The 24,066-nt window shown below is 41.9% G+C and overlaps 1 protein-coding gene across 1 annotated transcript in view; it reads left to right on the forward strand.

Annotated features, from left to right (window-relative positions):
* Positions 1-24,066, forward strand: part of LOC129089161 (glypican-5-like) — a 91,014-nt gene that overhangs the window by 12,821 nt on the left and 54,127 nt on the right. Inside the window, exon 3 of the mRNA XM_054596540.1 lies at positions 9,721-10,424. Within this exon, the coding sequence (XP_054452515.1) occupies positions 9,721-10,424 (704 nt within the window). The remainder of the gene's footprint in view (positions 1-9,720; positions 10,425-24,066) is intronic.

Consider the following 24,066-nt stretch of genomic DNA (forward strand, 5'->3'; position numbering starts at 1 on the left):
CCCCCTCTAGGCATAGAGAGACAGATGAGGATATCTAGCCTCAAGTGTTATTGTTTGTAAGCCACATCAGATAAAACTGTTTTGAAAATTCCTCCGCTGTCTTCACTTTTGCTGTCAGGAGGATCTTCCTGGGTGGCTTTACACAACACTCCCTATGTATAGGCAACTGTCCTAATTACGAAATATGAAAGATGATTTATGTTTCTGCGGGCATGTGTGTCTGCATGCCTACAAAACACGTGTGTGTGCAAGTGATAGGAATGATGAATCACTTGGCCGCGGCGGCTATCTTCATTCTTTCGTCAGACCCAAATCCCTCTATCTATATTGCGATCTCTCACTTGTCTGGAAGTTCTCTCACTCATTGTGCTTGTGATCTTCGTAGCCCGGTCCTCTCTCACATCATTATCATTTTTTGTCCCTCACTTCATGTCTGCATGTATTTTTCAGTGCAGATGTTTTGACCGACAGGGTTTATTGCTCTAGAGGCTGACACTTGGACACAGGATGACATTGCGCTGCACCATGAGCTCATGCTCAAATTAGGGAGGATATCCGGAATCCATCCCTACACGTCTCATTTAATCACACAGGGCGGAGGTAGAACGTGTTTATGGACCGAATAGTGGGAGTGAATATATATTGCGTATTTGAGTGTGTACGTGTCTGTGTGTGTTTGTGTGTGTGTCCTAAGCATGTTTGTGTATTATCTAAGCCTCTCGAGTCTCCTGAGCAGACATGACACATAACGGCAGGATGTGTATCCCTCAAGAGTTTGCGATCTCGCTGGGGGAAAGGGGGTGGGAAGAACAAAGGGAAGGAGGGAGGAGAGAGGGGGAAAGGCTCAAAGCCGCTCACAGTCATAAAGTCACACTCAAAGCTTCCCTAATTACCTCTGCTTTTCATCTGCCCCCCCCCCCCCCACACACACACATCAGCGTGAATATGTGAGAATCCTGAGAAGTTGAGAGTTGGGCCCAGAGAGAGGGAACAGAAAAAACGAGACGGAGGGAGGGCTTGTGGTTTAAGAAGTTTCAGTGAAAGTGTGCACAGGTGTGTTTGAATATGGTTCTGTCAGGTGTGTGTGTGTGTGTAATCTGGTGTCCCTTTCAAGAATGTGCAATGAATAGTTTTTTTTCCCGCCCTGTATATTCACCGTGTCCCGCCGCTCTCCCTCTTTCTCCCTCGGCTTCTCTCTCTGTCTGTGGTCCACGCTTTGCCAGCATCGGTCGCTTAACATGAGCATGCTGGGTGTTGGTGGGCACAATGCCAAAAAGCTTGCGTGCTGGCATGTGCGCTGCAGGGAACCCTCACGTCTCAGAGATGACCCAGCTGTCAAAGAGTGCGCTCCACAGAATGAAACCGTGAAAACAAAATACATCTCTATCTTCTTCTTCGTCCCTAAAGTCTCCTTTCATTTTTCTCCCTCATTGTTATTTTGCCCCCCAAAAAGCTTCAGTCTTCCTCACCAACCATCCATGATCCCCAATGTTACGTCCCGAGCCTAAACAAACACGAGGTCTGTGTAGGTTAGCTTGCAGCCATTCGCCACAGCCGTAATTTGACATAGCATGAAATGAAACTGAGATAAATACCTCCTTGTTTCTGGCCAACACCATCTCTTCCCTCATGGGATGACTTTCTGACCCTACTTTACAAACACTTTTTTTGATGCTGCCTTTCAGCCAGCCTCAACAAGCACCATTGGTGCAGACTGCTCTTTATCAGTCTCACTGCTATCGTATGAGCACAATAAGCTTGATGGAAGTTTCTTGGTAATCAGACAAAGTCGCATCTCCCGGGGCTTGTTCTCTGTCCAAGAGAATTTGGCTTTTCTGGAACACAATCTGTCTGCCTGGCTGATGGGATTTGTACTCGACCGCTGCTGATTGGTCCAGCCTGGCCTGTTCCTGTGTCCTGTCTGACTCTGCTGCACCCGTCCTTCCCAGAATGATCCCACAAGCCACAAAGTGTGTGTGCAAGTTTGAGATATAGATCTTTGTGTGCACACATACCTCTTTGGATAGCAGCTGGCAGAGAAAGAGTTCATTAGAAAATGTCTGACAACCAACACAATTGACGGACTACTTCTCTTTTTGGTGATATTGTCACATTCTTACCTGTTGTTCAGTTTAATGAATGATATGTTGGTCAGACAAATGATAGTGGATTCAATAAGGATATAAGGTCATGCTGAGAGTAACAGTGGATGTGTTTGTCATGACTTAGCTTGAGGAACATTTGAAAGTGGCCAGACATGCATGTCTGTAACGGAGGGCCTGTGGGAGATCAGGGTGTGTAGTTGATATGTGCTTATGATGCATAAGTGGATGAGCATCATTATGTGCACGTCTCTGTGACTCACACTGTGACTTCAGTCCAAAGTGCGTTGGAGCCGCCTTTCCATCTGCCAACTCTCACCTCCAACTCACTTCATCACGCCCTCGTTCAAGTCAACCCACTCTCCTCATTACGCCCTGTGCTGGACACTCCTCTTCTTCCTCTCTTTCTTGCTCTTCGCCTCCGTGACTCCTAGCACACCATTAAGGAGTCCCCACGGTAGGCTTTAGTCACTGATCCTGCAGTCATTCATCCGTTGTATTCCAGAGAAGGAGGTACAATAAATGAGAAAAAAGGAGAGACAAAAGAAGAAAAGTTCGGACCCTGCCCAGCCGTGTCCTGTTTGCACGATCCATGATGGATTATGATATCTGCTGTATTGTCTGCCAAAATGAACAGACATGGGTCTGCTCTTAAATCAGCCACAACACAGTATATCACTGGCAAACTTTGTGCAATGGAACTAATGATGGACTTTGTCCTTCACAAATATTGTTATACATTCATCTTGATTATTGAGTATTTTACTTTGACAGCCCACAGAATGGATTAAAGCCTTTTTTAGTTGTTTTCAATGGCACTAGGCTAGTGGCTTAGTCCTCATCAAAGATTAGTTTTGGCTCATAATTGAAACGATGCATTGGTGACCCTGTGTGTGTTTGATTCATGATAAAGCTGAAACATGAAAACAGGGGCCACACCTGCTAAGAAAGTTCGAAAATATATAATTAGACTCCCTTTCATCTTGGAATCCCATATACACCTCAGAGTCAGTGCAAGGGGTCTGTTTCATGTTAATCTTAAGTAAGCCTAAATGTTTCCTTCTCTTTTTTCATGTAAACCTGGTGTCCAGTCTCTTTCTTCGGTTGCCTCTAGTCATCATCAGTTTCCACTTATATAATGGGTTATTACTTTGACGAGGCTTTTTTTCCCCCGCACAAAACCACAGGCTGTAATCAATGGAACCTGTTTTGGAGAAAGTACCTCCATTCTTTTAGATTGACTTGTTAATGTTCCAGTCTGCAGAGTAATAAGCCACTGGCAGCTGATTTGCTTTTGCATGGAATCTACGTATTATTCATATTTTTTCTTTCCTGAGTCTTTTTTTTGCATGTGCATTTTTTCATTTTCTCTAATCCGCAGATCAAAACAATATTTCACCACTAAATCCCTGGATTTAAACATAGCCTTCATTCTAAGAAGTAAAAAGGATATGGACGTGCATGTGCAGTAGGGCTGCTCATGCTGTATTCAAGAGTCAGAACGTTCCTACTTGTTGGTTTTGTTGCGGCTTTATATGAGTGCAAAACACTTTTTGTGTACGACACTCTGCTGCTCCTTAGCACTCCACTATATCAAAAGAGACACTGTGATTTATACAGCAATAAACAAAATGGGGGTCACTATAGACCTGTGGCCCCCTTAATGCGTAGGACCAGAGGTGCTGTCCATCAGCCTGTCAACAGTCTGCCCTCCACCTCTCCCCTTTATGGCATTAGCCATTTGAACAACCCTCCCTCCCCTGCTCTTCCCTTAGCCCCTGTGCTCTGTCTCCTCTGTCCCTGTCCTTCTCTCGTCTGCTCATTCCCCTGCCCTCGATCATGTTTCCCTACTTTTGCCAGAGCGGAGAGCATTATAGCCCAGTGCACCCGAACGCCCCCTGGCATCTGTGGAATTGTTTATGTTTCAGAGTTTTGATATAGCTGGCCTGTCCTTTTTAATTAACCCTCCAACCCCCCCCCCTCCACCTCCCCTTATGCCCCCCACCTCTCAAGCTCATTATCCCACCTGTTAGCCTCCTTGATAGGACAAAGACAAGCAGATTAGGATTCAGTGGCCAAAGGTTTGCTGAAATGTGTGTGGGGTTAGGCCTGTGGAGTCACAGGGTTTTTGGCAGGAGTGAAGCCCCCCGGTTCTTGCCGGTCAAGTTTGCGTGAACAGCGTGTCAAAGCCTGTTGTCTGACAGATGAGTCATGCTCCCACTTTAGACTTCAGACATGTGATTTTACCACACAAGGATGACGAATCAACTGGAGATGCACGGTACCCATACTGTTATTGGGTATCGGGTATAGGATGCCATTATGTTAATGAAAAACAATTCAGTACATTTATATCTATGTATTCATTTTTATTAAAGTCAAGCCAGAGGTTTCGATACACATAAAAGAACGATCCCAGTCTCTTCCTCACAGTGAGACATACAGCATATTAATTAAACACTGGTATCGGATCGGTACTAGGAAACGGCCGATATCCAAAGCCCAGGTATCATATCGGTATCGGGACTGAAAAAAGTCGGATCGGTGCATCCCTAGAATCAACAGATTGATTCATTGACTTATAAATAGTTTATTACCATTAAACTGTTGCCTGAAAGGTTAGAGGCTGGGAGATTGTATGACATTGCAGCTCTCCCCCTTGTAACCCAAGATGACCAGCGCTGAGTGTGAGATCGCCCTATGCACAGTATTCCTACTAATTAAAACAAGGATATGTAATCTACACATGTGTCGCTATGTCATATATATCTGTGTGGTGACCTGTCTGAAACCCAAGCCTGTGGCAGGATTAAAATGCTTTGCCTGAGAAGATGGTTGATGAGGTCCAGTAAGGACTGATTGCCAAGATAGGAAGGGCCTCACGGCTTCATGGTATGAGAACAGTGTCTGCTACCTCATTATCACAATATTACCGCATCCTCGAGCATGCACATATGAACACCCACTTCTATAGGCAGACATGCATGTACTTAAAAATACATACATACTGTACATGTACTCATACTTGCACGTATTAAAAGATGCAGTCACACTTGTGTTATAGAAACAGTTAAACCCTGTAACCCCGGGCGATGCAACTGGTGTAGGACGGGAAGAGTTCATTAATTTTTTTCAGTCGAAATATTTTTTACATGTGAGATCAAGAACTTACTAGCCGTACGCCGTTAGCAACATATAGCTTAGATAAGTCAACGCCACAAAGAGGCCCAAAAGTCGGACATTTTCAAGTGTTCGTCATACGGGCTTTAAATAGTTATTAACAAATAACTTTCTCCCGCAACAAGTACCACTCTTACTACTGAACTACGACTACTACTAATCATACGGTACAATGTGTGTGTCCAGCCCTTGCATACACACTTACCATGTTGATCTATGATGCCTGGTGCCACTTGTCTCAACTAAGATATGGTAACCCATCTTTGTTGCCTTGGACTTAAAAACCATACTCTGGTTCACTCTGGACTGTGACAATACTGCTCAGTTAAGCACACACGCATACATGCATCTCTCTCAGTGTTGCTGGGTAGCAATGGCGAAAAAACACAACAGTTTTGACTTAAATCGCAGAGCTGCCACTGCACTTATTTTGACTCAGTCATTGTGACTCAGCTTCACCATGGTGACTAATTGTGCCAGTGAAAACACTGGGTTGCCATGCAGAATGTAAAGTGGAAATAACTTCCTGTGATTAAAGCCAGTGATCTCAGAGACTGGCTTTGGCATAGCATTGGTGGAAAAATATGGTATAATAACCCATCAGAAAGTCATAACGCATGCTCGGTTAAAGCCACTGCAGGACGAAGGCCTCCTCTGCTTTGCCACGGTTTTATCTGTTTAATACCTTGTTTATTCCGAGAAGAGAGCATGTCATATCAGCCCCACAGAGCCGCAGACAAAGCAAGCCTGTTCATTTAGTGCTCTATGGTTAGCTTGACAATTACGTGTTTTGAATTTCATCGTTTTTTAGAACTTCTTTGGAAATTAAAGTTAATTGCTTCATGCATTATAACCTCAATCCATCCAGACTTAATTTCCCAAAAGGCTTACCGATGGGAGTAAGTGACACGTAATGATAGCCACCCACGACTGTGTGTCTGAATGGAGTGTGGTCAAATCCAGATTCAGACACTGTGGTCAGCCAGAACAATCAAACTCAATTGACTATCATGCAATAGTAGTTAGGACTTGCTGCTGGTTTCTTGTTTTTTTGTCATCACCGGGTTTCCCAGTACTGGAAAGTGCAGAGAAACCCACAGCGACTGCACTGGATTTATCACCGAATTAGAAACAGGATAGATTTCAGTGTGGGAGAGAAAACATAATAGAGAACAGAAAATAATGGATGTTAAAAAATGAATGAATCCTGGGATCCAGTTTTTGTTTGTTTGTCAGAGGTAGTGTGGAGAGGACGTGCTCTGTATATTCAGAGGAAGACATGTTTGAAGTAACAGCCATGGAGAGATCGGGAAGTTCTCTGGACCCAGAGGCCAAATGAATCCAGATGTCAGAGCATGTTCACAAGGTGGAGTCCACTTGTACAGTAGTTGTTTTTCCTTGTTCAAAGGTTCTTCAGTCGCTTCTTTTTATTGAGTTTTTTCCTGGCGGTCGCCCACTCTCTTCCCTTTTTTTTCCTCTTTCTTGTTCTCTCTCTCTGTGTCTCTCTCTTGGCAAATAAAAGTACAATTTTTTAACAAGTACGGAATGTCTTAAGGATTTAATGATCCTGTCAGAATCCCCTTTGAAATATGTGCATCCAGTCATGGTGCCTTTGAAAAGTATAAGGCAGAACTGTTTTTTTTTATATATTTGCCTCGTTGAGAAAACTAGATTTTTTTGTTTTGAAGTCTAGTTTTTGTTTCCTACCACCACATCTCACAGAGAGTAAGATTAAACCATGGTATTTCTGAGCCTGATAATTTTATAATAACATCATGTAATGCCGTGTAACCTAAGCCTGTGGGTACATCTTGTGGTGTAAATGTCTGACTGGCAGGCCTCAGACCTCACACTGGTACCAACTCTGCGGCCCCACAGGCTGAGGAGACACTGAGGTGGAACTGAAACTGTCACTTCTCTACAAATCAAATCCTTTTTTTTTTTTCATTCATTTTCTCCCTCTGTTTGTCATTTTGATGCTCTTCATGGTCCGTCTCTAGTGACTCTTTCCGACTGCTTTCAGCCAACAGTCAGACTACAACTTGTCACCCCTCATTTTACAGTAATAAACCCTAACAGACCATTACTCTCCATGTCTGTGGGCTTTATTTCTGACACACAGTCACGCTCTTCAAAGCCCATCTAGTAGGCCACAACTTTGAATGTTGTGTGTGTGCGGGAGCAGCTCATGATCATGATGATGGGGCTTTCTGCTGCATTGCAAATGAGCTGTGCCTTTTGCCGGCCAGTGGGGAGTCCCCGTGTGTCACAGACAGCGGTCATATTAGTGCAGCTGTTGAGGAGGACATGGCTGTTGTTATCCTTCTGTCTGTGAGCTGGGAGGGGCTGTACACACACAACACACACACACACACACACACACACACACACACACACACACACACACACACACACACACACACACACACACACACACACACACATTCACACACTCATTTGGTAACAATCACTGTGCTGAAATAGATTCACTATCTGAAAGGTAATCGTATGAATGAATAAGTTAGTGTTAACATAAGAACAAGGGAATTAAATAAAATCACAGTACATTTTTTTTTTTTACAAAATTTGGTAAGCAGTCAGTATATGAAGAATAGTTATACACTGTGGACTTATCCTAAATTTCATGGATGTGTGTGTGTGTGTGTGTGTGTGTGTGTGTGTGTGTGTGTGTGTGTGTGTGTGTATGTTGTGGGGGTGGGGTGGTGTTGGCACCCTCATTCTCCTGTCTCAATTTCTGTACAGTTGCTACTGCTCCTTCATGTCCTGTCATGCTTTTAAGTTGACATCACACCCCAAAGGAGAGTGTCCAGGACAGAGGACACACATACATACACACACACACACACACACACACACACACACACACACAAAAACTATGTAAAACCTAATGCTGAAAAAAGGCATTTTTAGGTGAACATAATGTTACAATTAAAATTTCATGTTCGTGTTTTCGTCCCCGTTCAACCCTTTCACAATGTGTTTCCATTTCATGAAAGTTAAGCTTAACATTTTGATCACCTTAAAATTTCTAATTCTGCTTTGGGTTGTACTTAGCTCCCTCCTTGTATGTCACTTTAAAAAATGAAAAACATGGCTAAGGCCAAAATGCTGAGCTTCAGTCTTGAGTCTTTAAATCAACAGTCCAGAAGGCTGACGCCACGGTGACTACATCCACTTCTTATATAAAGTTTATGCTTGAAACCAGCAATTGAGAGCATAAACTCATGCTTAAAATGTTAACTGAGGTAATAAATCCAGTGAGAAGTTGGGCCCCCTGCTGGCCAATAGAATATATTCAGCTTTGAGGCACTTCCACATTGGCTTCACTGTTCAGACTGGGAGGTTGCCCTCTGTAATAAGCAAGATCGCCAATTTTTATGTTTCTATAGGAATCATTTGTGATCAAAGTAATATTTACATCATTTTCTTGTAGACTCTTAATAAACGTTAAACCATTCCAGTGAGCAGTGATGTGGGAATGGAGAAAAAGGAGAGAAAATACAATCTTTCATGTATTTTTTCCCCTGCCCTTGCTTTACCCTCTGTCATTCTGTCTCTCTGCTCTGTTACAGTACCTTTGCTTAGCAAGAAGTGGCACTTCATTGGCACTAATCTCTGCCTCTGCACTGACATCACTGATTGCTTTCCAGCTTCATTTGCTCTCCAGGAAATGACATAAGAACCGAATGACTCAACTGGTGTGTGTATGTGTGTGTGTGTGTGCGTGTGTGTGTATGTGTTGTGTGTGGTAGGCTGGTGGCATGTCAAACACTGCTGGAGAATGTGGAATTTACAGTATTTGCCAGAGAAAATGCAAACTGACTGCAGTTGCTGGCTGCTCATATCAGGGTTAAAAACAGATCCATCTGCACACCAAATAGATCCCGTTAGAAGATTTTTTTATTGCTGTCTAATTGCTGTGTAGCACCAGGCTCTTCCTCTGTCGCCATCTTAAATACCCATAATGCATTTACAAGCACATATGCTGGTAGCATATAAATATAAAATATAAAGCCTGTTCCTTCAAACGTTACACAGCAATAAAAATCCTCCTAACGGGAGGCGGATGTATCTGTGTTTAATTCCATCAAGCGTGTCTTTCTCAACGTTTCTAATTTTACTCTGTGTCCATCTTTCTGTCTGTGTCTCTCTCTCTTTCTCTCTCTCACTCTGAAGACAGGCACAGACTGTCTTCAGAGAGAGAGAGAGAGAGAGAGAGAGAAAGAGTCTGTTCATACACAATCATATCTAACGGCATTATAGGGAAACTTGAAACTGTTTTCTCAATCCAACCTTACTGATGCACTCAAACCAAGCTTACTTGGATCAGATCCATGTGTTTGCATGTTGGAGTCCTTACCCATTTTATGGTCCTTCTATCTCTCATCTCGATGTTTCTCTTTTGCTCTCCTTGCAGACATGTTCCAGTACCTTCTATCCTTCTCTCAGGGACACCTGAGTTCTCTGATGGAGGGAACCTACTCACCCCTGTCCCGCCAAGCCCTACCCCACGTTAACCAACTCTTCTCCTCCCTCTCCCTCTACCTCCGCGGGGCCAACGTCTCCGTTGAGGCGTCAATTAACCAATTTTTCAACAACCTCTTCCCCCTGGTCTACACACGGCTCATCAATCCAGGCCTTGAGGGCGGCATGATGATGGGCAGTGAAATGAGTGACTGTCTCCGTATGATCAGGCAGGATGTCAACCCCTTCGGGCCTCATCCAGCAGTCATGGCCCAGGAGCTGGCTGGGGCACTGGGAGCCGGGAGGCAACTGGGCCTGGCCCTGGAGGAGGGTCTGGAAGTGATGAACGCCACCGAAAATGTCAGCATGAGCAAAGAGTGTGTGAAGGGCCTGGTGAAGATGGTGTACTGCTCCCACTGTAGAGGCTTGACGCTCATCAAGCCCTGCGTGGGCTACTGTCTGAATGTAATGAGAGGCTGCTTGGCCAGCGTGTCAGAGCTGGATCAGCCTTGGAGGAGGTACACCAGCCTGTTGGAGCAGCTAACCCACGCCATGGCTGGGCACCACAGTCTGGAACTAGCCCTGCTAGGGGTCAGGGGGCACGTTAATGAGGCCCTGCTCTACGCACAGCTCCATGGTCCACTCATTACAGCCACAGTAAGTACTCTCTAGATCAGCAGCTTTAATAACCCACATGCAAAAGGCCTCCAAACCCTTTTGTTTAACCTATTTGTTTTATACATGTACTTTGGCAATATTCAATGTATTGCTTGGAAAGGTTTTGCAAGCTTCTTGCGGGTTATAAGCTATTTTTTTTTCCACCAACGCAACAAAGAACCCTGCACACAGCATTAATGTTTGCACAGTGTTTCAACTATTCAGAGAAAAATAATATTTATACAAAAGAAAGTTCAGCCGCCTCAAAAGAAATGCAGGCTGAGCTGAGGCTAGAGAAGGACTCATTTCCCAAATGGCAAGGCAGCTAAGAGTCACAGTCATTGTTTAGGTTCTGACATCATTGACTATGAACTTTGCAAATAATAAAAGTAGTGGATAAAATGGGCACTTGCATGCTGTGAGTACTAGCATATGTTATTGATGATTTTGAGACTGATGTACACAACACAAAGACGGTTTCATGGATGACTGCCAGACATTTCTGAAAACTGAACAGTGCAGTTAAATCTAGAGTTCATATTCTGCTTGTGTTTGGAAATAAATCTTGGATTCGTATTCTTAAGTATGTTCACATCAAGTTTGCGAAACAATACTGAATAAACAAAGATGCATTCAGAGATGGCTGTAAAACTCAATATCAGATCTTTATAATAGTTTCCTCATCCTACACTTAGCCTTGCATAAATGTAATATATACTACACAGAGTAGTAGTTCTGTTTGCATGTCGGTCACTTGCTATATTTGAGATACCGTCTAAAATCAGATTTTGCTCTGAATACAGTACACCGTGTTCTCTATCTGCACATTTTTAGAAATACCCTACTTTCTCTATATAAGGTGGGGTCGTGCATGTGGGGGTAAGGTAACGTGAGTCATACACCAAGGACCAGAAGGTGATTAGCAGAGATTTATGTGTATCATCAAAAGGACCATAACAAATGTATCACTTGCATTCGATCCCCATTGCATCTCTCTCTCTCTCCCTTAAATTTCAGGCATGGTTGTCGATTCATTGCATGCATATACCGTGTTTTAAAATCAATCTATAAGAGCACTTAAACATGTCTGTCCCCCTGGGCATGAGCTGGAGAGCTCTGGACATCATGGTTCCACTTCCTTTAGTGGGCCCCTTTACAGTTCTGAGTAGGTGGCTGGACAACTTTCCAGAGTTGTTGGAATGATTTGTGTTATATTTTGTTCATTCTCCAAGTCTGTGTCTCTATCATCCTCATCCCCACCTCTCTCCATCTCATTATTTTGCTATGAAGGGTCACAGATATGGGCTTTTACATACGTATCCTGTCAACACCTTGAGTTGAAACTCTTTTGAACTTTGATGAACTGTATTGAATATGGGATCAGAGAAAGGAAGACCAATACTTTAAATATTTATAGGGTAAGGCCTATTTAAGGAGCATTTGTTCCCTTATCTTTAATGGGACCACTTGTGGACAAGTCTACACTTAAACTGTTCCCAGAAGGGGACGTAAACTGTAAGACAACACTATAGCTATAGTGTATACGTTGTTAGTTGATTAAACTTTGACTTGGATTTTTTGTTTGACTTAATATACAGTGCAGTCTTCCCTCCCCTTTCAAAGCGTGTTGGAGAACTACAGTGGCCTTCTGGTAAAAATGTGAATGTCCCACTCTAGAGCAAGTGTTTGGTTTGTACAATCTGGGCTACTATAGAAATATGGCGGTGCAACATGGCGGGCTCCATGAAGAGGACCCGCTCCCTATGCTCATTTTAAGTCAACAAAAACAAAATTCTTAGTTTCAGGTGTTGTACTATCAGGAAAACATATTTCTGAATAATATGTTCCTTTTCTGCTTATAGATCCCCCTAAACCCTACACACGGGCCTTTAAAGTTACCAGAAGGTATATTTCTGTTTTTTTGGGGCAAAGGCTAACTACCACCTACACAAAGCTCACAGGTCCAGACAAAATTGATTTCATCCCTCCATCCAACTCCTGGCAAGCAAACAAGCAGACCCTTACCCCTGGTATTACTAACTGTAATGCAACGACCGAATGTCAATTTGTAATCCTTTACATTACTTATTGCTGAAAGAAAGTAATCACAGTACTGTACTAACACTACATTCTCAATATGTCTCACAATGAACTGAAACAAATGCCTCCCTGGAAGGTTGAAAAACATTTAAACATGCAATTCAGAAAATGGCAGTAACATCCAAATGTAGGTTATTTGTAGTTAATGGTCTTCAACATGCAAAGCACTGGTGTGGTCCCATTAAACACACACATCCAAATGCATAGACACTTACTGTACATACACATGCATGTGCAGACAGCCGAGGTTTGGTTGCCAGGCCTAAAGACTGACCTAATGCAACTATGCAGAGAGAGAAGCAGCTTGTGTTACGTGTGTGTGTGTGTGTGTATGTACGCATGTGTGTGTGTATGCCTGCTTGGTATTCATGGGGTGGCAGGCGAGCCTGGAGCAGGGAGCCCAGCGCGGGGACAAATGGGACGGAATTGAAAGGATTCCAGCTAGGCCATACAAACTAGATCCAGCCAGCTGGAAAAAAAAAAGGGCCAAGAGAATTGTTGCAGGAAAAAGGAGGTGGCCCCCAGTCGGACACTGGTGGCTCCCTTTGGCTGTGCTCTCAATGCTTCACGCAGCCAAAGGGCAAACATGAGCACGCACGTTTACTCATTCACTTAGGCGCTCAGACACACACTTAGCCACACACAGAATAACACACGAGTTCTATTGGCGTGTATTACCTAGAACCTATGGCCTTTTTAAATCGCAGCCTGTTTTTATAAAGCCACAGTGGCCTGTCAAGGAAAACTGTAAAGTCTCCAGTGTGTAACTACTGTGTCAGCGTAGCCACCTTCACCATTACACCTCCATATACCCCCCTCCCAGAAGAATTCTCAATTTTAAACACCCTTTTTTCTTATTTTCATACATATTATCCTTACTATATTACTGCAAAGCAAAAATAGTGCACAAAAATAGTGCAGATACCTTGCTTGAGCTGTTATAACACACAACGAAGTAACTCTGTTTCTTGCCGAGTCAGAATACTATATAGAGGTGTTATTAAAGGAATTATTGTGACTGTGTGGTTTTACACTGGGATATTATCCCAAACCATTTTGTGGTTGCGCTCTCTCTCTCTCTCCCTTAGAGAGCTGCAGACTACAGTGTCTGCACTATATGTTGCAATACGTCATAGGGTAGGACCCGGGTCATAACACATATACTGTACAGAGACGCACACACATCACCACACCGTGTGCAGGTATCAGGTTTTTAAAAGTCCTGTAAGGAGCCTAGATGTGCGGCCCACCCTGTGACAATACCAGCAGCGTGCCTAAGAGTGAAAGGCCGCCATTGATAGTTGTGTGGGGCAGCAAAAGGATGGATTCTGTTTTAACACATTCCTGCTCTTATTGAGATGGAGCGTGAACGTGAGTCGAAGGGAAGTGGTTATGGTTATGGATATTGGGGGAGCCTTGGGTTGGATTATGTTGAGTAGACACAATTAAGGGAAAAATTGGAAAATATCCAGTAAAAGTAGCTGCTCTTATTGGGCCCCTGTGCAAATGGTAGCTGCAATGTTAGGTGAGGTTTTCTCCCTCTGAATGCTGCCCTGTTGAATTCATATAAGAGTTTCTCCCTCCACCGTGCTTGAAAGGGCCCCAGGCTGCTGTTTATTGACACGGCCGTAAAAATGATATGGCTCATATGACCTAGAGGGGAACTTTATATCTTCTACTTGCCAAAGATGAGCAGACTTTAAATCATAACACACAGGAGCATGCTCTCACTCACGCCTTCATGCACTCACTCACGCCTTCATGCACTCACTCAGTTGCTCACTTAGAGCTTTATTGTCTGCTTATGAGAAAGTATTAGTCCCGGTCCAGATTAGAGCAGTTCATAAGCAGGTCTACCTTATCCGCTCGTCGGTTTTACCCCAGCTTCTCATTACAGTCTTATGGAGGAATGATAATAGCAGCCTGGCCCTGTATATAATGGAAACAAGGGCCAGTGGCATGACTGGAAGGTTTCCATTCACCACGGAGGCATCTCAACAGACTGCAGTGGCTTACATAGCAAGCGCTTTTTCTTTTGCTCTATCCCACAATACAATAGGAGAGAAATATCATTGGTGTGGAAACAGACTTTTTTCATTATCTTATTTTTCTTTCCCTATCCCATCTCTGCAACCTTTTGTTTTATATGATGCAGTATGATAATAAACAGTAAACCATGTGTACCACAAGATTTTCCTGCCATACCGTTAATACTGTCTTAGGCCATTGTGGGCAATGTAGAAAATAAACAGTTTGCCAATATGTTTTCCAGAAACTGTATATAAATGAACATAGATGGCAAGGAAATTGTTGAATTCTTGAAAATGTTGAATAAAAGTATTTATAACTATGCTTAAAAAAACTGACAACCTAACAGTTGTACTTCAATCGGATTGACATAAAGATTACAAGCATTGGAAAAAGTTTTTTTAGTTTTTTTAATCTTCCTTCATCTGTTAATGTTTAAATGAGGATTTAAGTGAGGAAGCGCAGTGGAAATAGAGTAACCACACGTTTGTCAGAATAAATGACAAAACAGCTTTCAGGCACTTGTCATTTTTTGTAAAGAGATACTTTCTATGGCATACACTGCCACATTTATTAAAGCTAATGAAAATCATTGCAAATGTAACCAGAGCTTTACTCATGCTATTTTATGGTTTACTGACAATAACATAGCTGAATGCTAACAATGTCTTACCAGTTATCAATGTGACAGTTCAAGGACATTTCTGCATTTCTGTAGTTTTGAACTCAATCACTTTCATATTGTATCACTGTGTTGATATGTAATGTGATGTGTAATTTAATTAACATTTTAGATTTTCTACTTGAGATATATTCTGACATCAGCTGCTGAGCCCACCTCTGGAGGTCACCTTATATAAAAGGATTAGCTTCACAGTCTCAAGCCTTGACATACGGTGTCTGTATCTAATATTTGAGACTGTTAGCAGAATGAATCTGACGCAAAATGGCCAATCTATACGCTTAACCCATCTTTCTAAGTTGTGTGTAGGCCTTTGGCACTGTGTCTCACCATCAAGCTGACTAACTGACTTACTCAGCAGTCCATTAGCTAATGATGGGGGTGTGGGGGGTGGGGGGTGGCAGCCTGTCCTCTCCTCAGCCACCCATGTGCCTCTTTTCCAGCTCCCCTTCCCTCTTTTAGTGTTCGCCTTGCTGCTGATAATACGCTGCAGGCCTCAACACCACAAACACAATCCTGCATTTCTCCTCCTCTGTATGAGAAATGCAGTTGTAAAATTGAGCAATCTCCATGTTGATTGATTGCTCGGCCAAAAAGTTTGGGTCTGACCATAAAGCAGTGGTCTTTGGTATATTATTTTACCCTGTCATCCATGACTGGGGATTAGTGGAATCATATAATTATAGAAATCATGTAATTTCTCAGATATGTAGTTGATTATAAGGTGATGAAATGTTCACAGAGGGGGAGACTAAATGATGTGGGGTTTTTACTTCAGAGCTTGCGGTCTGTTTCTCGAATGGACTGTTTCACACAGGAGGCAGATAGATGACAAGAAAAACAAAGAGGGTTGACAAACGTACAAATATGCTGATGTCGTCGGTTATGAGGCTAATAAATATCAAAGCTCGTATCCATAAGTCTTTGTCACATTGGTCAGAGTCTCCCATTTGATTAATCAAAATCTGAATTTGATTCGAGGAATTAATTTAAAGTGTGACAGAGAAAATGCCGTGACATGACGCAGAGTTTGTGCCTCTACCTTGGCTGTTATCTAGTTAATCAGGACACCTTATGTAATATTGCTTTTGTCCACTATAAGGAGTTTGAGATTCACATTATGTCTTTAAAAAAAGCAAAAAACCTTCTCCGGGATTGTTGATCAGGTCCTTCTTGACCATTTGGTTCTAGATAATGGTCGATCTAGATTGAATGCGGTGAGCTACCTTAGATATCTTAGCAAAACATACCACCTTTCAATCCATTGCGTCAGCACCCCTGACCACATGGTCTTTTTCCTCTTCTGTAAAACCTCCTTTAATGTTTTTAAATAGCCCATGCCATCATTGTGCGTCTTCATATTCCCAACATCCTCAGTTGATGCCTGGGTGCACACTGTCCTGGTGTTTTAGCACCTTCAAACGCGAGCTAGCTGGCATTATAACATCATGCAGCTGCTGCTGTGAAGTTAACACAAATCTGTGTTATGATTTTCGTGGTAATTGCGGGTTCACTGGAAGGCTTCAAATGGACACGTGGACTCTCGAAGTTTCTATCCGCCAGCTCTTTTTCTTTGCCTGTGCGCCCGTATATTCCACCATAACGTAGACACAGACGAGATGAACTTACTTGAACTTCCTCTGTCTCTGTCTTTTTTTCCCCTCCATCTCTGTGGTATAACACCACTTGAGCCCTCTAAGACATGTTGCCACATTTTGTGACTGTAATTCTCGTAAATTTGTTTACAAAGATGGACAAATGGTGTAAACAAACTCCAAAGTAACACCCATATTTATAAGGGCCTCTCATTTTAAGATCATCTGTGAGTGATTTAATCAGGGTAAACACGCCTCAGTGTGGAGAGCGAAATTCAGTGTTCTCTCTCCTGATTGGAATCTCAAGGACTTTTACCCGTGATATACGAGGGCCTGAGTCTCTCTTTAATTAGCGCTGACATCATTCGGATAAGAGGAAGAGTAACAGACAGGGGAGGGGACTGATTGACAGAGACTGCAGAGTGAGGACTGCAGGGAAAGATGGAGACAATGTAATTGTGAGAAAGAATAAAGGGAGACCTTAAATAGATGGCAAAGAATAAGTGGCGGGGAGAGAGAGAGAGAAAAAAGAAGGCAAGGGTAGAAGAGTAATGTTGTAAATCAGCTACAGTCTCTCGTTAAAAGCAAAGTGGAAGGCTGTCACTATTCGCTTACAAGTGGCTCCGTGGCCGCTATGTATGCTAAATGTTTTTAATAGGCTATTAAAAACATTTTAGCTTTTGATTTTAAGCTACAAAACATTTGTATCTTCAAAATACATCATGTTAAGAACAGATCCAAACCCATGAATTCTTTCTTTTGTATTTAGTCATTAAATAGTTAATAAGGAATTAGTTTTTTTCAAGTTAATTTGACACACATCTGTATATGATGCAGTTTGTATTTAATTTGACTTACAGTTACCAGCTTTTATCTTTCCTGACCAAAAGAATTGAAATATATGTGAAAAGAATTAAGGCTGGCATTAGTTCAACTGCCCGCCACGACCCTGAGTAAGTTAGCAGTAATGCTTAATGGATGGATGGATGTAAAGTCCGGCTGCACAAGAAATATTTAATTCTCTAAGTATGGTTAATAAGGGCTGAAACGTTCCTCGTCTATAGAGAGGGTTCTGGGACTGATTGAAGCTTTTTATCAACTGAAACATTGTTCTTTAACTTGAATGGGTGCATGAATACAAAGACCTGATCACCCATGTCTTTTTTGTATCATCCTAGAGTCACACAAATGTGCTGCTTTTCTGTCCGTCACTCAAGACTCCCTAACATAAACAGATCTAATCACTACCCATACATCCTTAATGAATGAAATTCATGTAGCTATATATATATTAAAAAAACCTCATCTGTTAATTTATGTATTAAAATGTATGTAACTAACCAGCTCTACACACAGCAACCTTCATCATTTACAGTGCAACCATCTCATTTTGGATAATCAGCATTTGAAAGAGTCTCTGTCTGCTCCACCCGGAGCCACTTTAGATTTTTGGGAGGAACCCAAGCCTGTTATTATATCCAAGTTGACTCTACAGTTACCTTGCTGTCTATATTACAGATGAAAAATTGAAGTTTACTGTCCGAGTCCCGTGTTGACCGCTGTTTGAGGCCATAATGGTCCGATTAAACTCAACACCTTAAAGCCTACATCTGTCTCTTTGTGTGGTTGAATATAAAACACAGCCTAATAGTGTTGTTGATGGAGGAGAGGGACTTCCTTATTCCCTCAACCCACCCAGATTTTCCCAGATGGTCCAGGGTTTGGACTGGCAACTTTCCAGGCACAAGCTTGCTTCCTTAACCTCAAGGCCTCCACCACAACACTGCTAGTCCTACAAAATCCAAGTAGTCACCTTAATGTGTAAAATAAAGGGGCAAAGTGTTTTTTGATCTAGCTGAAACCTTGCTATACATATACAAGGTTATTCTTGGATGCCAGTTTATTTTGATAACAAACTGTATCACGTATTATCTAATGTTGATCTGTGTCAATTCAGGTAATTGTGGCCTTTTTTGGTCATTTGGATGGGACAAAAGCAGAGATACCTGATTGACTGCATGTGAAACAGTACATTTAAATTTGTTGAGGATTTCTCTTATTTTACCATGAAGAAAAATGCACTTTGTCAAAATAGAACTGGAAACCCTTCTCCTCGCAAGTAGCAGGCCCTCCCTTTCATGTATGTTCATGTGTTGCAATTAGGAATGGAAATTGCTACTTGTTTAAACATAATTATCAAGATGCTCGACGGCAAAAAGTCCAGTCATTTAAAATATAATTGATGACTTGGGTTTTCTTTGGAGAAAACTCCATAAACAACTATGTTGCCAAAGTAACAAGGATCTTCCTGTGCGGTGGAAAAGAGAATGTGAACCAGTGGCGGCTTCTCATGGCGCTGCTTGGCTACTGATTGCATTTTTTTCTTCTGTTTTTCTTCTCCTTTAGTTAGTAACCGCAATGAAGTAAATACTAATATAGATAATTGTGTTTGCTCTCTTTTTTGCTCTTTCATCTAATTGCTTTTTCAGCCTGGAAGTTTGTTACTTTACATAACTCCCATGGAAACCAGTAACATTCATGTTGAATTAAATTCCTACTCTAAAGGTGGTGTAGCTTGGTGCTAAACAGGCACTGTCTCTTCTCTGAATCTGTCAGTTTCTAAACCCAAATAGAAGTAGGGCACTGTTGACACTTTTGATTTCTGTGTTTTAAAGTAGTATGCTATACTGTGCACTTATGGGAATGTCATTTTATGTCCTAATTTTTACTGGTTAGGGAATATTTCATGGTTATGGGATGTCTTGAGATGACAGCGACTGTGGTTTGGATAATAGATGTAAGCAGCAGTCCCGAGAACTATTCCCAGGGATATGAATGAAAATGGAGACAGTTTGCAATTAAACTTAAACTATACATTAACAAAATTGTACACCACTGAGAAACTACAAGCAATAAGCTTGAAGTGATTTCCTGTGATCAATTTCCAAAAGTACAACTTATGGCACAAACCAGTGATCCGTAGTTCTCTGGGCCATTTTGTCCATTCACCCCCTATGATTCATAACTGTGATGCATGAAAACAATCCCTAAAGATAGGTTAAAAAGTTGATATTGTTTTAGCTAAGGTCAAGAAATGATAATATAAGACAATCTAAGTATGTGTCTGTTCTAATGTGTGTACCTTTGTTGCAAATGTAACGAATTTCTGAGCTCTGATAGAAAGAATATTTAGTCATCGTTCACTTTGGCAGCGCTGACACATGCACTACTGTTTCTAGAGTTAAACAGTGCGTAGCAGGAGGCCAGCAGAGTGTATGTGTGGTGTGCACGTTTAGCACACAAACTAAGTCAAAGTGGACAGAACAAGCCCTTTTCATCCCACAATGCAATGTGCCTGAGGTGAACGGGGGGCTGAGAAAGTTCCCTTAGCTTTACTGGGTAATCCCTTGATAAATAAACTGGGATGACAAGACCACCACTGCTATCTGTAAACCAATACTCCCCTAGAGGAGCGATGGCCCTGGGCTTGGCCAGCTTGGAGCCCATGATATGTGCATGAGGCGCAGATACACACACACATACACACACATACACACGCCACTATTGAGATAAACACATTGAAATAGATCCCGGTAAACACATTTATGGTCAAAATAAATGATTTGGTTTGAGTGGAATAATGTCTCTTCTATTAAGATGCAAACCTGGGTGCAGCAGTATAAATCAAATTTCATTGGCTAGCTCAAATACACATAGACTACATGCCTTGTATTTCCCTGAAGTCCTCCTATGTGGACTACACGCAACCCACCAATCCGCCCCCCTCCATCAGACCCTGTCCTCAGGCAATCATATGTGGAATGCTCCGCAAAATAGCTGGAATTGTGAAGGTATCACAAGGACAAACAGGTGCTACCACACACACACACACACACACACACACACACACACACACACACACACACACACACACACACACACACACACACACACACACACACACACACACACACACACACACATATACATGCAAAACCAAGTACTCACGCTGTGCCCAAATGGGATTTTCATTCTCACGCCATCATCAGGTCAGGACATAATTGATTTATGGCAGAGGTTCTAGGCCGTGTTATTATTCAACCTGTTGTCTGATTGGCCCTCAGGAGTATGTGGTGACAAGATCTGTCCTATAAGAGCATGTCTCCATTTCTCCAGAGAATCCATAACGAGGATGCTGTTTATTTTTCCCTACGATGACTTTGCGTTCTGTTTACACTGTTGTATGCTTAGTTAGGCACAAGAATGATTTGTGTCAGCGTTTTTGTTTTGAAATGCTGGCCCTGGTTCAGTCTTTTCCAGCCTCTCCAAAAGTAGCTCTGTGGTTTGGTTTTTAAAATAATGGGCTAATACAAACAGAACTGTGAGTGACCTCCACTTGATGTTCATATTTTACACGGATGTTTACATTTTTGGTCTTGGAGAATAGCAAAGAGTCACCCAAAGGCAGGTGAGAAATGGCACTGGATTTCAAACTTTGGTCTGCCTCATTGAAAAGTTCACAATGAAGGGATTAGATCCTGTCTTAATCCTCCGTTTTTCACCACAGCAGAGAAATGATAACCTGAAGCTTTCACCTTTTTTGGATGTTTTTCATGTCCTGAATTAAATCATTCGACTAAAGCGTCATGAAATGTATTTACACATTAATGTACAGCCAGTATGTATGTTCCTGCTCTGTTAAACTAATTCTATCGTACTAAATATAACAATAGAGTTTTGATATTTGATCATCATATTTTTTCTGTACACTGCTTGGGTATGTTATATGTTAAGTATTGTTATGATATGTTATAATATGTGTAGATTTGCTGAAGTGCATTTAGCACATGGCCCAAATGAATGAAAAGAAGATTATTATAATAATTATTATATTATTATAAACACACTATTTCCTTGTCACTGTTCAGTTATTAACTATTGTTACTAACTAGTCTCGGTTCTGCTAAAGCCCTTTGATAAACGCTGAATATACTTTTACTTTTGTAGCGCCTTTCTAATCTTCTGACTACTCAAAGTGCTTTTACACTACATGTAATTCACCCATTCATACCCATTCTTATCGCCTGCCCATCAGGACTAACCAATCATTCACATCCAATCACACACTTTTGGGTTAAGTGTCTTGCCCAAGGACACATGGACTAGAGGAGTTAGGGATCGAATTTAGGCCTTCTTATTGAGGGCTTCCCCACTTTCGCACTGTAAACCTCCCAAACGCTGTCAGTGATGTCATGGGACTGTATGTTGTCTGACATATGTGTTTTGAATCTCTGGAATTGGTGTTATAGAAATGTATTTTGCTCAGTAATCAAGAGGCATGTGGTTCAATTTTAATCTGCCATATTGGCCAAGTACTTGATGTTGCATGTTTGCATGATGAAATGAATCAGCCTTGACATTTATAGCTTCACTGTTTCTTGGAATTATCAGACTCCTACTCAGTCACTTTGTTTTGTTGCTGCAAACACTAGTGTACGTGCCAGTGTTATTAATGCTGGATTGAGCAATGTTGAAAGCTCTGGCCTAATCAACTCAATATAAACTTAACTCTAAATGTTAGAATTTTCTTGTTTGCCTTTACCCTTGCTCAGATACTCTAATTTGGCCGACCTCTTTTCAATAAAAAATCCACTTCACAGGTTTGAAGTTTACAATTGTTCTAATAAATGTCTGAACACGTCATGTTGTGCAGACGGTATGCAAATTAAGTCATCAGTAATTTTCAGCAGAAGCATTGCAGCACATGTAAAGAGCATGTTGTTCATAATGCTTCATGGCCAAAACATTTGCTATGTTCTATCTTTTCTTAACGCCACAATATAATGTGTGTGTGGCATTATTGCATGTGTGTGTTTGTGTGTGTGTGTGTGTGGCTATGGGCATGTGTGGCTGTAAGCCGCTCTACCACATGTGAGCATGTTTTATTGGTCTGGTGGGAGTTAAGGTTAATGCAATAAAACAACCTTCCCCGTGCCCAACGTCTGCCTTCAGAGGGGATTTAGGACTAAGAATGTGGTAAAAAAAAAAAAAAAAAAAAAAAAAAGTAGGACAGAAAGGCCAGAGTGAAGAGTGAAGTGCAAACGGTGCAATGAAGATGAAAAATGTTCAGGTGGTCGGTTATGTTGCTAGTTACGACAGCACCTCCCGAGCCATTGTCAATTCCCCTGCCCAGGAATAGCAGTCTGCTATGTGAAAACCTCCATTTAAACCTCCATTTATAAAGTTACACAAGATAACTGACCTGCCTCACCCTGAAGGGAAAGTTTATTTTTAGCAGAGATGGCAAGAACCATTTTGTGACCGTTAACACATATTTCAGCTGCTTCCAGACTCACTTATCCAAACTCTTCCCAGCATGTAGACGGACACACGCCTTCCAACAACCATTTAAACACAGATGCTTGCCAGTTTCTTCCCAAATTAAGTTTACGTATCTGTTTGTGCATTCCATTGTTTCCCCCCACAGGCGGCCCTTAACACTTGCATCGCTGAGGCAGTATGTCTAACAGTGTGAGGAAAGTTTTGCATAAATGCTTTGAGGCTTTTCCTAGTAGGGGGATGTCCAGAGCAGATAAGAATAAGTATCCTTAGGCGATCACTGTATTGTTTAATAGGTTGGTATAGACTGTATGTAGCCCGACCAATTTCTGATCCTTTTCTTATTGTTACTTACTGTATTGCACTCCGTTCTGTGTACCTACAAAAGACTTGAAAATTGCATTCTTAAAATGTGATTTCACAGAAACACGACTAATCTCTAATTCAAAACACTGAATTATTAAAACTATTCTTAGTCAAAGAAGCAATATGGTCATCCATCTTTTCTTGGAAGAGTCTAGGAGTGCATATTGTACAGTAGCTGTGAAAAAATCCCTACAAATTCTGCTTCTTACTGTAAGGCTTCCTATTCTAAATCAGTGATGGATAAATTGGTGCTGCGAAATATTACTTAGTCCTGTTGGACATCCTTATATGGTTAAACTAATTATCCCACTAGACAAAGCAGCGTATATACACTGGTTGCTGTACTCAGTCCGGTGTGTACAACAGCCATTACGCTCTGTCTCTCTGGCTAATTGAGGACCACTTAATAACACTGGCTGGAGGCTTTTAAGCCAATGAGATGTCATCGATTTTACTTCTTGGGTTGAAGCACACGCCCCCCTTCATTCTCATGACCCCGCTGTCGCCTCTGCTGGCTTTAATAGCCACTGGA

Source organism: Anoplopoma fimbria, chromosome 3, assembly GCF_027596085.1.
Source record: "Anoplopoma fimbria isolate UVic2021 breed Golden Eagle Sablefish chromosome 3, Afim_UVic_2022, whole genome shotgun sequence".
NCBI lineage: Eukaryota > Metazoa > Chordata > Actinopteri > Perciformes > Anoplopomatidae > Anoplopoma > Anoplopoma fimbria.